At 40.9% G+C, this 13,089-nt stretch overlaps 1 protein-coding gene across 2 annotated transcripts in view; it reads right to left on the reverse strand.

The window, feature by feature from the left end:
- Positions 1–336: 336 nt before the first annotated feature.
- LOC121629118 (partitioning defective 3 homolog) overlaps positions 337–13,089 on the reverse strand; it is a 432,758-nt gene continuing 420,005 nt past the window's right edge. For both annotated transcript variants that reach the window (XM_041968670.1, XM_041968671.1), the window contains 2 exons: positions 11,114–11,241; positions 337–4,719 (listed from right to left, as the gene is read on the reverse strand). In XM_041968670.1, the coding sequence (XP_041824604.1) occupies positions 4,308–4,719; positions 11,114–11,241 (540 nt within the window). In that variant the 3' untranslated portion in view covers positions 337–4,307. The remainder of the gene's footprint in view (positions 4,720–11,113; positions 11,242–13,089) is intronic.

Consider the following 13,089-nt stretch of genomic DNA (forward strand, 5'->3'; position numbering starts at 1 on the left):
TTTTCCATCACATGGTAAAATGTCTCAGCTTCTTCATCTGTTATGTTTTTTATCTTCTACTGGGAGTAAAATATGAGTGGATGAGATTTGCAAATCATTGTAGTTTTTTTCTTTTTCTCACACTTTACATAGTGTCCTAACTATATCGCATTGTAGTTGTAATAATGAAAAGAAAAATGGAAGAAAAAAGTTAAGTGTTTCTTTTGGATTACACCTCGGTAACATGCAGCATGGCAGGCGCAAGAAACATTCATTATTCGCCTTTAATGTGCATCTTTTACTGTTATAGAGAAGAAAAGCCATTTGTGAATGTTTAAGCAAAACAATCAAGGGGAATTATTGTTACAAGGACTGAAACTACCCTCAATTTATTCAGTGAAAAGTTAATACTGTATGTACAGAAAACAGCAGAAACATTTCTTAATGATACACTGTTGTAAAAAGGAAAATTGCACAGTGCTTACATTAGTCTTCTTCACCAGCATAGTACCATATTGTGGATAATAAAACACAGTGAAACAATAATATATTCTCATCTCGCCCAGGACCCAAAAAACCCTCTTAAACAATAGCTTTATGGGAAAATCCATATGTCACAACAGAGATGCAGAAACATTAATTATACAACACGAATAATAAATGTGCATTATGGGATATTATCAGATTTGCATACCATGGGGGAAAAAATAAAACTCATTATTGCAAGCACCCCTCCAGTTCATGATGGAGACACATGAAACATCATCTAAAACAGCTGCTGATGACCCCCCATCCCAGCCTCCCCCTCACACTGACACACACACACACACACACACACACACACAACAGCCACCATTTTTATTAACAGGAAAATCTGTCCAGAAAAAAAATAAAAAATACACCCATAAACTGACAGATGAAAAAAGATGACTACGATAAATAAGAAAAGGAGACAGTAAAAGTGAGCAGTGCCTCGCTGGTAACCCCTTGTTTGTACTGAAGACTCAGAGGAATGGTAGTGATTACACCATTGACTGAATCATGTACGAGGTCAGGCCTCCCATCTTCTCTCCCTCCTACTCCTCTGCTGCTCACCCACTCAGCAGCCAAGCAGGTCACATGGCTGCTGAGACAGACATGTTGGAGAATCCACTTACTGGCACTGTTTACAGACACATAAACACATGCCAACCTACAAAAATTGGTGGTAAAACAAGCTCAACTGATGTATTTTATTTATTCTTATCAACACTTGTTATATTTACACATGAATATTGTTCATTTCCTAATCCATGCTCTCACCATACAGTGTCAAATACTAGGTAGTAGTAGTAAACACAGGAGTTGTCTCTTAATCTGAATGCTGGTCTTACACCTAAACGCAGGTTTGGGTCAGTTTTCTGGAGGAGTGCAGTATTCCAGTAACCAGTAGGGGCAGTGTAGGGACCAGTTTGACTAGATGTAATGTCACAGTAGTTGGGCTTTTAGACCTGCAGTTGGACCTTCGCCTAATGCAGTGGTTCCCAACTTTTTCCTTAAAGACCCTCTCCACATAACTATCCAAAAGCCATGGACCCCCTGCCCCCGCTTTTATTAGCTAGCTTCTCACCATAACTCAGTGGTTCTCAAACTGGGGTGCGGGCCCCCAGGGGGGAGCACAGCAAGGCTAAAAAACGTGGACAAATTTGTAAAATTACCACTGAGCAAACGATGATGAATCAAAAACAGAGATATCATCTACCAAAAGAAAAGAAACTAAATAAGATGAGGCGTATCTTGACCTGGGCTTGACCAGGTAATGGTCAAATAATGTCTCAATATATCAGCATCTGACACTAAGAAGCCAAATAAGTTATAACAGCACTTGGGGATGTCTCATCCTGAACACAAAGAAAAGCCATTACTTTAGAAATAACCTGCTCAGCTGTCATATATCGCAGCGTTTCCTGGTTTAAAACCACCTCACACTACAGCAGAGGAGATGATATTTCCTTCTGTTACTGACATGGTTTTAACTGTAGTTAACAAAGAAGCTGCCAGTACACTTAAGACTATTTTGGGGCACAATTCTTTGTTTCTTTGTAAGCATTGAGGTGTATGTGGTAGTGTGATCGGGGTGGGGGGGCGGGGATCGGGGGGAGGTTGATGTTAAAATTGTTGCTATCAATGAAACTGGGGCCCTGCAGAAAAATATTGGGAACCACTGCTATTACTGATGCACTCTAAAACCTGTCCTTAGATAAAATCAAAGTTCAGGAGGGCAGATGAAAGCATCAGAAGTTTATTGGTCCAAAACAAAAGGCACTGCTACAGCAGGAACACAAACCAAATGAATAAACAGATAAACAGGACAGAGGAAAAACCCATGAAGACAAGGAAAGAAAGACGCCACAGTGATGATGACGACCTGGGAGAGAACAAAACAAAGCCACGAGTATACACTGAGGAGAACGAACTAAACGAGGAGCAGGTGAAGCGAGCAGCAAAGTAAGATCGGGAACTAAAGAGAACAGAACATACAAGGATGTAAGACAAGAAACCAAAACACAAGACTCAAATAAAAGTAAAGAAAAACCAACAAAACATGACAAGTTATCAACATACAGCCTGTATATTAACATTTATGTAAATACATCCTCCCTGTGTTGGCCCTGCGATTGACTGGCGAGCCTTCCAGGATGTGCTCTGCTTCTCACCTAGTAGCAAAGGAAAGGCTCCACCCCCCCACCCCGCAGCCCTGCATTGGAATATTGGGTGTAGATAATGGGTGAATGGATGCGAACACAATCATCAGCCTCCATCCACATGTTACTTTCTTTCACAGCTTATAAAATGTTTAACACATTCATCATTAAGCACCATATTGTCTTGTAATAACTGTTACAACAGGTTTGCTTTTTTAAGAATGGATGGTAATGATATAGTGGTGAAATTCACAGCACAAGTGTGTGGTTTATTAATATAACAAAGTGATTAATGACAATGCTTTATCTGCATGTGAAGCTGGTTTTACCATGACCCAACAATTATCCTCCACAGAACTTTCCCCCCACATTAAAGTCTAACAAAGGAATTCTCGTCTTTGTGAGGATGGAAATACACGAACACGGCCACAAACAGACATGAACGTAAACACACACTTTGAAAAATAGACCACTAATTATTGATTGAACCATGAAAAGCTCCTGAGAGGTTTCTTATCAATGGATACAATCATGAGGGAAAAACAAAATCAGCTCTATTGTAAGTGGCCTCGGCCATGTGGGCCCACACTGAGGCCACCTACTTCGCAGCGGATGTGGTTTCCCTGCAACAATCTGAATAAAATGTTCATCAAGGAGCAGCTCAGGCACCTAAAACAGGATTTGGTTACGACCATTCCAGGCGAAGGCAGGGCTGGAGTCATGCAGGTAAGGTCGTTGTTTCTCTCCCCTCTTCTCACACAACAAACATACACAAAGGGGTGCATTCATTTTTGATGAAGCACATTAATTAATAACCCAGACCTGACCTCGTTTATACTGCTGCTTCTTTTCTGGGTGAGCGAAGCAGAACTGCAGAATAAAGAAGATCTAAAGCTGTTTTCCTCCACTGAGAGAGCGGAATGGTGAGGGCGACAGTGTGAGGAGAAAAAACTCAGATAAAGCAGCCAGCCGGGAGGAAGAGGGAATTCAGGATTATCATAGTGAATACAAGAGAAGAAGAAGGGGGGAGGAGGGGTTGGAAGGAGGGCACCGACTCTAAGTGCTGTATCTGAAACCAAAAGGGACATTTCCCTGAAGTGAGGCGGGGGTGGCCACTCATGCCCAAAATCTAAGCTCTGACTCTACATTTCACACAAGCTTCTTAAACTCCGCTCGCTGTCTGCACATCGGTGTCTGCCAACACACACACACAAACACACACACACACCGACTTGATTGATAAAGTCCACATGAAGAGTAAAAGTAATTCAGACAAACATGAACTCCAGGAGGATTCCTGCCATCAGCCAGGTGGTACACAACATGTCACGCTCTCCAGGTTATGTTGCTCGGGTCAGACTGCTGTCAGATAGCGACGCAGCAGCGGCCCGACCCAGAACCTTCTGCTGCCATGTCTGCTTTCCTGCACGTCAGATGGAGGGCATAACAAGAGGGGGTTGGGTGGCTGATGCCTAGTAGAGGTGAACAATCAAAAGGCACTTTTATACATAATTCTGAACAATAAAAACCTTTCAAATCATTTCTTTTCTAAAAAAAAAAACTCTTTTTTTTAAAAATATAAAAAGTTCATAAGAACCAACTCATAAAAACTTTGCATCTCTATGTTTTATAGAAAAGCTTGTCTCAGGAATAAAACAGCCTTCCTTTCTCTGAACCCTGACGCCAGCTGAACTTGGCCAGCTGAGAAGGTGATGGGGGGACGTCCTGCCTGTAGGGGCCCTTAGACAAAGGCCGTGGGGCCAGTACAGGGACCGGGATCGTAGAGGCCTGAGGGCTGCCTTTGGGGGCTTCCTGCACCATGGACAATCTGGCTTTGTTGGCCTCCTGCTCTCTGCGTCTTTGCTCTTGTCTCAGCAACTCCTGGGTCTCTAAGAGGACACGAGCGTTAAAGCTGGACGCTCCGAGGTAACTGTTGCGAGACCCCTGGCCACCGGAGTAGTGAGGGTTCCCTTTTGGTGTCTGGAATCCCTCAGGTGCTGCATACACTCTGTCCCATGAGTCCTGGGACACTGTGCTGTGGTTCTTACGAGGGTACCTGAAAACCAAGAAATAAGTGCAAAGGTTACTTTTAGATTCAGCAAGTTAAATAGACGGTTGGGTGTTCTCCTGCAGTTTTATCATTTAAATATAATCTGTATCTTCCGATACTATCAAGTCCGACATTTTGTCCAAAAATTATTTCTTCCCCAACCGTCCCCCAGAATTCGAGCAGGATCGGCTCCTTTCTATGAACCCAGACCAGAAAAGGTTAGTTTCAACACTGTATATTAAGATTAATCTCTTCAATCAAAACACAATGGATGAACTTAGAGAATTTTGGGCTCGTGACATTGGAACAGCAATATCTGACAGTGAGTAGAACAAAATCTTAACATTAGTTCATTCCTCCTCTATCTGCGACTTGGTCTGATCCTATCCACAGACATACCAACCTCTGTGCAGCGTGCCATAACTTTTCCACCCTGCTGGTCAGATGGGCCGTTCTTGTTAAATGGAAACATGCCCTCCCTCCTACACGTAACCAGTGGTTACAAAATATTCTACAATGCTTACAGTTAGAGAAGCTGAGATCTCAGCAAAATGGCTCCCTGAAATCTTTTCATAGAATATGGGAATATATTTATCCATCTATTTATTTGTGTAATTCTTTATTTTATTCCCCTTTTGGTACTTTCCATCCCCCGTGGGTTGGGTGGGGGTAGATTGGGTGGCAGAATGCAGCAGCGGCCAGTTTTGCTATGTTCTGTTGTCATTACTGGTCTTGTTAAAATTACAAGTTAATTATAAAAGAAGAAGAAAAAGGAAGAAATGTGGATAACATTCACTTAGCTGAAAGAAAGATTTTCACCTCTTAATGGGTCCTTCACTAGAAAATGAAGCCATAAGACCAAAAGAGGGATGCAGACCAGGAATGACTGAATTTCACAATAAGAGCATAAATTAGCCTTTAAGCAGCAGTTGTTTTTTTTTTGTTTGTTTGTTTGTTTTGTTTTTTCACTTTGTTTCCAGTATAATTTATGTGTATAACAGCAGATATTCGGGCAGAGGCCAGCTGGAAGTCAAAGCTAGCTACATGTTTATCCTGCTTCTACAGAAATGCTCAAAAGCATTTTTATAATATAGTTTCATCATGCAATCCCTAGTACAGACTGTATTGATTCAAGGCAACATGAGTGGAGCAAAGAAGGATCTGTTAGCATGCTGCCTGATTACACTGAGTCTACTTACATAAAACCTCAGACACGCAAGGAGAAGGAAACAAATGCCAGAAGCCTGATATGCCTATAGGACGATTTGTTCCGCATAGTAAACAAACACAAATACTAAAACATCCCTCAGAAAACTGACGTCTTTTATCCATTTAACTTCTTTTGGAGATGCAGATGGGTGCACTTACAGAGCAGACGGAGTAATGGCAGGCCTCATGGGGCTTTCTGCCAACTACTCATCTTCAGGCCGCCTGCAGGCCCCTACACTGTCAGGATGGCGTGAGATGCACGCATATCAAGTCTCCACCAAACTCTGGAGCTCAGCCTTATAAAACCTCCACCGGGTTTATGTCTGCTCCTCCATTATTAGGATCCATTAACAGCTGACATGCAGTGCAAGACCTGTAACAGCATCTTTTGAATCGAAGGTGAAAAGAGAAATCTCCTTCACACCTCAATGACTCGTTTAGTGCTTAAAAGGTTTTTGAGCTCACAGGACATGACTCCAGGAGAAGACAGCAGATCAGGAAGCTTTTAGGCCAAAACACCTGCATTTGTTGTTGAACTGAGTCTCATATAGATCAACAATTGGTAGACAAGGACCAAAACAAATGGAATTACACAGACTGTGCTGTATAGAGATTTGGGGTTTTGGAACCATAAAAATCTGCACAGCAGCTACATAGATGCTGTGCTTCATCTATAGACTATATATAAAAGATGGACGGAGCCTCCATGACGCCACCCATAGGTTTCTGAAGAGCTGAATCGAAGCTCATTGAAGTTCCCACCGTCGACATCTTGGCAGCGTCAGGTGTGTCGTCATTCTTGGAAAATCGAAAAATGGGCAAAGAGGTGGAGCTAAGAGGGGACTGTGAAGGTGGGGGTAGATGATTGACGCCCATCAAACACCGAGCTTTGTAGCTAAGAGCTAACCGAGCTAACCCGGAGCTAACAGAGCTAACCAGCTAACGGAGGTAGGCGGGCTGAAGCTAAGGCGCGCTGTTAGCCGGTTAAAAACCACATTTGTGCTACACTCTCCTTTCTTGCGCGGATATTGGATACTTGTCAATCAAAAGGACACGCCCCTAATTTTGCCGAATTTTAAGATTAAATAACATCTAAACGGATGAGTTAGAAAAAAATCACCCCCATCACAGTTGTCATGAAGGTAAACTTGACCTATTAATCCTAAAATGGACTTTTGTACCAGGCTTTTAACATGTTTATTTCTGCTGTGAAGTTGGTCTTTTTAACATTGGAGTCTATGGGGATTTGCTCTGTTTTGGAGCCAGCCCCTAGTGGATGAGGGGTGAACTGCCATTTTTTTTTGCACTTCCACATAGCCTTCACATTTTACCGGCTGAGGTTGCCACTTGGTTTCACAGCGGAGCACTATGCCTGCAGCTTCTTATCCAGCAACACTAGAAGGTAAAATAAAATATAAAGCAGTTGTTATAATCACCAGAAGTGGTTTTGGGGTGCTATGAACAGGTTAGCTACACATGAACTTGATCTATGAAGTGGGCTCTTAATAAAAGCAAGGCTCAGTTTAGTTAGTGTGACTCATTTTCAGCCCACTGGGTTCCATTACTTCAGCATAGTTCATGCTCCGACTCCTAGCCTGTTCAAAGATAAACCCTTCACAGACAGCCTACATCATTAGAAACTGGACCAACATCAAGTAACTGCTGCTTAAATTAACACACTTGGATTTATTTATATAACTAAAGTAAAAATATGTTTTTTTTCCTGTTAACTGAGAGGCAAATTGGACTTAATCTTGAAAGCATTTGCCAAATGAACAATTCATTTCTGCATATTATCATAAAATATTTTAAAAACTAAATGCAAAAATGCAGGAAAGAATCACTTCATTTTATCATTTCCTAATTAAAGTAGTTGTGCAATATAAATGAGATATTTTGCAAATAAATGACAAGAGCATACTGATGTTTCTTACTGATGTTTAATTGATTAAACTGAATCTTCTGATACTTGTCTAAAGTTTAAACAAGGTTTAATCCATGATTAATGGATTATTTGAACTTTAAAGTCGTGCTTCATACAGAATACGAACAGTTATGATGAAAATAAACGTACTTGCAGAACTTTCCCCCTAAAATATGAAAAGCAAACTGAAGCACTTCACCACCGGTTACTTGTTCCTCCTCCGATCTGCACTTCATGCGGACTGATTTGTTGTGTTAATTTCAATTTAGTGTTTTGTTAAATCTTCACTGAAACAGGCTTAAAACAACATTGTTATTAAAACCTTTAGGTCCAGCTTGATGGATTAAAAAAACATTTGTGCTAGATCATAAAGGAGAGGGAGAGCTGAAGCATATCACAATGTTTATGTGCAGTACATGCACCCTTTTTTCAAGCGTGTGCATGTGTATGAGTGTGTTTAAGTTGAGGGTAATTGGTTGGGGGGCAGATGTAGAGACAGACTGCAGAGAGAGCCCCACCACATGCTCTGTATCTGGGTTTTTCTGTCTGGGCGAGCCGCCATGCATTTACACCCCAGCTTGGCTTCTAGTAGAGCCAACGCTGCTCACAAGGGAGCAGCTTGTTTAAAAAGTCGGGACGCCTGTTGCACAAGGCAGCGGTCTACGCTCCCACAATGACCTTTTAGGTTTAAAGCATATATGAAAGTACAAATTCAGGAGGTCTAAAGGGAGGAGAGCAAGGATTTGTTCCACAGGAATGTAACTGTGATTGATGTGTCAGAAGATTCTCTTATCGCCTCCACTCCTGCACCAGAATATGTCACCGAGCAGATTAGTTACTTTTACAGAAGGAGGGGATGGAAAATACATCCTGCCAAAAAGTGGGATAAAGTTAGAATGACAGAAAATAACAAACAAAGCCAGGAAGTTGGCCCTGCAGAGAAATTTGTGGCCGCTGTGTGTTGCTTTAAAACAGCTGGGATGAATCAGACTTTATGAGAATGAGGAGACAGATTACACACATGCACAAACATGCACAGACTCAGAAATTATTAGAGAAAAACCCACATGTGTCCAGTGGGCGGTGGAACCATTCTTTCTATAATGCACTTATAAAATGTTTAAAGTCTGGAATAATATTTTCTTTATCGTGTTAACCAATATTGTTTTGGCTTAGGAGGAGGCCACGGTTACGAACCTTATCTCACAACATTGATGTGTGTGCTTTGGGTGTATTTCTCTTTCAGGCTAATCAGTGGCTTCTTCCTCCGACTAAAACACTTGTTCCTCTCCTGGCCCTTCTTGCCCTCTGCTGCCTGTCATCACTAATCCTGCTCCAACAACAAGCCTTCATTACTGCTCCTCCAATCCTCACATCCCAGATGAAGAGTTAAGCCTGGCCGTCATCAGATAACCAGCTACCATGGCTTCTTCTGGAAACCCTTTGAAATGAATGGTGGGGGTGGGGTTCGGGGAATGTCCCCTTTGCAGCTGAATAACTGACTGCTCACACTTCCTGTTTTGGAAGAAAGTTACAGGATGAAGTGATTCCAAACAGTGTGGTGGTTGAGGTTGGAAGGAATTGTGGTTATTAGTAATGAGAATGTAAAAGTTTAGCTCTGTAACGAGGAGCAACACCAAGACTCCAGCTCTGAAACGCCTTAGTCTGGGTCAAGTATCCAGCCTGAACTAACTGCTGAGAGATGCTGTGAGGTTATGAGAGGAATGCATATCAAAGGCCATGCAAGCCAGCGGGATGAACTTTCCCAAGAGATGTGACTTACTAAGGTTGAGGAGGGGGGCTCAAGGCAACTGTCACATCACATGAGATGCCAGCGGATAGCTCCTTTGAAGGGAATGCATACATCATTGAGGCTTATATAGACCACATTGATTATGTGTCCATGTAAACCACAGATCCATAGCCATAGACAGGAACATGTTTTAATCGACCTGATTGTGACTGGTCAGAGGCAGCAGAGGGAAAAAGATAGAAAAGATGACTTCTAAACAAACAAAAAGACAAGACCACATTCACATGCATCATGTAGCATGCACACGCAGTGTTGTGTTTAAACTGGTGAGCAGTAGTATTCGCTTCACTTTGAGCATTTTACAAACCTACAGAGGATACAGAACCAGCTGGTTCTGTGGCATCAGCTTTTATTCATTTATTTTTTCGTGTATCAATCAATCTGTTTGTCTGACTGTTAGCAGCACAACTCAAAAAGTTATGGACTGACTTTGAATAAATTTTCAGGAACTCTCAGAAATGTAATAAAAGAACAAGCTATTAGATTTTGGGGTTGATCTGGATCAGCGCCGGGATCCAGCAGTACTTCACTATGGGTACATGGGGATATTTTTGCCATTAGAGCTTCTATCTAAATAAAAGATAATGGCCATTATAATTGGCAAGAAAATGATGATGGCTTGGCGGAGGTCTGCGCTCTGAGAGCTTCTACTTGTAATATTTTTCTCTAAAATAAAACTCTGACATTAGGAAACAGGACTATATTGTGTTACTGGTTGAAAGATTAAAAACTGGTTTTAATTACGGGTCAGTGGGACGTTTTTGCACCGCTATAATTAATGTGATCAGTTGTGTCAGTTTCAGTATTTAAGACTGAACTTTACATAAAACCACCTACCTAAAATCTATTATATTGTTTTTGTCATTTTTGTTTCATAAAAATATTGACCTTGTGGTAAAAACATTTGAATGATTACTTATTTGGTACTTTTGATTAGGGCTGATGATAAATGAGCAAAAAAAAAAGTTTTAAAAAAGTGATTTTTTTAATAGCACTTTGTGGGACTCTTTTGTGCTCCAATGATCTGTAAGAAAATTAAATTGCCCCTGGTGAGATGATCTGGTGATGTAGGAACAAAACTGAAACAATTTCAAAGTTCTTTAGGGGAAAATCATCCTATATGAGGCAACAAAACAAAAATGACCAATAAAATCCCTGATTACCTACAAGGCTTAAATATTTTAATAACAAGAGTTTAGTTACAAATTATCAAAATGTCTAGAGATGATTTTAGAGAAGCTTTGTGGTGTTTGCCTTTTAGGGTATGAATATATATATATATATATATATGTATATATATATATATATATATAGTGAGAGAGAGAGAGTAGAGAAAACTGACAAAAAGGCTAAACATGAGGAAAAGATATTGATGGGAAAAATCAGACGAAGAGGATGGGAAAGGGCAGAGAGGACGTGATAAGTCGCAGGGTGGAGGTAGAGGGATATCTCACCGTGGCAGTGAGTTGTACTGCCTCTGTGGTTGCTGGAAACCATCTCTGTCTTCTTGCTGCTGTTTCTGGACCTGGGTCTCAACAGATGCTGAATGCCGTCCGCTGTGGGTCTCCGTCCCATTGCTTATCTGTCATGGCCAAAAAAAAAGTGGACAGGAAACAGATATAGTCACAGTCAGAATAAATGCTTGCTTGCTTGCACACCCAAACACAGACACATACATCAACAGGGGAATAATTTTCTTTCAATGCAGTGTTTTTGACAGTGTGAAGCCTCTGGTGTACTGAGACAACCTCTGGGAACAGCTAGTTAGTAGGTGTGATTCCATGATGACTATGGCTCAAAGAAATGCACCTCTGTGAGTGGATCAAAAGTCCCCTGAGAATTTTAACTCACATGTTAGATTTTTCATTTTTTTTTAAATTAATTTACACCTGGACTCTTCTCCTGTGAAGCCATGCTGTTGTGATGGATGTAGTTCAGCATTGTCTTGCTGAAATCTGCAAGGTCTTCCCTGAAAGAGACGTTGTCTGGATGGGAGCAGATGTTGCTCTAAAACCTCCATGTACTTTTCAGCATTGATGGAGCTTCACAGATGTGGAAGCTGCCCACGCCATAGACACTAATGCAGCTCCATCCCATCAGAGATGCAGCTTTTCACCTGTCCACTGATAACAAGCTGGATGCTCCCTCTCCTCTTTAGTCTGCAGGACACGCCGTCCATGCTTTCCAGAAACTAGTTCACATTTTCATCCAGGTTTCCACTTTGCCTCAGACCATTTTAAATGAGCTTTGGTCCAGAGAAGACGGCGCTGTTTCTGGATCCTGTTCACATCTGGCCTCTTCTTTGCATGATGGAGCTTTAACCTGCATTTGTGGATTTCAGGGTGAACTATGTTCACAGACAGTGGTTTCTGGAAGTCTTTCTGAGTCCATGCAGTGGTTTCCAGTAGAGAATCATGTCTGCTTTTAATGCAGAAGATCACCAGCATCCAGCCTTGTCCCACGCACACAGAGATTCCTCCTGATTCTATTAATCTTCTGATGATATTATACATTGTAGACGGTGGAATTTTCACAATTTTACTTTTCCATTTTTCTGAAATTGTTCAACAACTTTTAGATCCAGTTTGTCTCAAGATTGGTAAAGCTCTGTCCATAAAATGCTTCTTTTATATCCAGTCAATTTGTTAATTTGTGCCAATTACTTTTCCAACTTTTTACAGATGTGTTGCTGCCATCAGACTCAAAATGAGTTCATATTTATCATGAAATGGTAAAATGTTGGATATGTTGTTTTTATTAAACTGGGAATAAAATGTGATTTTTTTTCTACAATAAAAAAGGTAAAGATGACATAAATATTTGACCTTGTGTTAGAGAAATAGTGTCCAAGCTTTCTTTGCTGGTGAGTTTGTCTTTAAAGGTTTGTCAGCCCTGAGAGCTTTTGTGTTGCGCTTCCACAGGAAAGATAAACCGAAGAAGAAAAAAACTGGTCGAAAGCTTTTTCCTGATGCTGTGGAAATGAACTGTGAAACAGCTCAAGTGTAAAAATAGCCAAGAGTTACCGTGGTTACAGAAAGTCATGATGAGAAGTTCACGAAATTTTCCTGTGAGAAAAACACGAACAAGCAAAGCAAATCATTTAAACCACTTCAAAGTGCCTGACAGGAGAGGGTATGTGAGAGTTTGATGAAGAATTAGCTGCACCTGAAAAGGTATCTGTAAAAGCAAAGCGAGTGAGGGACTCACACTCTGCTTTAATCAAAATACTTCACATTACACTTTGGTGAAAATGTTTGAAAATAAAGATCTCATCCTTGAACTATCAGTGACTCAAAAGAAAAAAAAAAAGCTTTCTTGGTTTGATACAGAGCCATTGAAGAGTGATGTTAACTTTTATCCCATAAATCAAAAGAGACAAATCATTTTTATAAATTATTATTTGTGTGTGTGTGTTTTTTTTCCCCATAAG

Source organism: Melanotaenia boesemani, chromosome 18 (genome assembly GCF_017639745.1).
Source record: "Melanotaenia boesemani isolate fMelBoe1 chromosome 18, fMelBoe1.pri, whole genome shotgun sequence".
Taxonomy (NCBI): Eukaryota; Metazoa; Chordata; class Actinopteri; order Atheriniformes; family Melanotaeniidae; genus Melanotaenia; species Melanotaenia boesemani.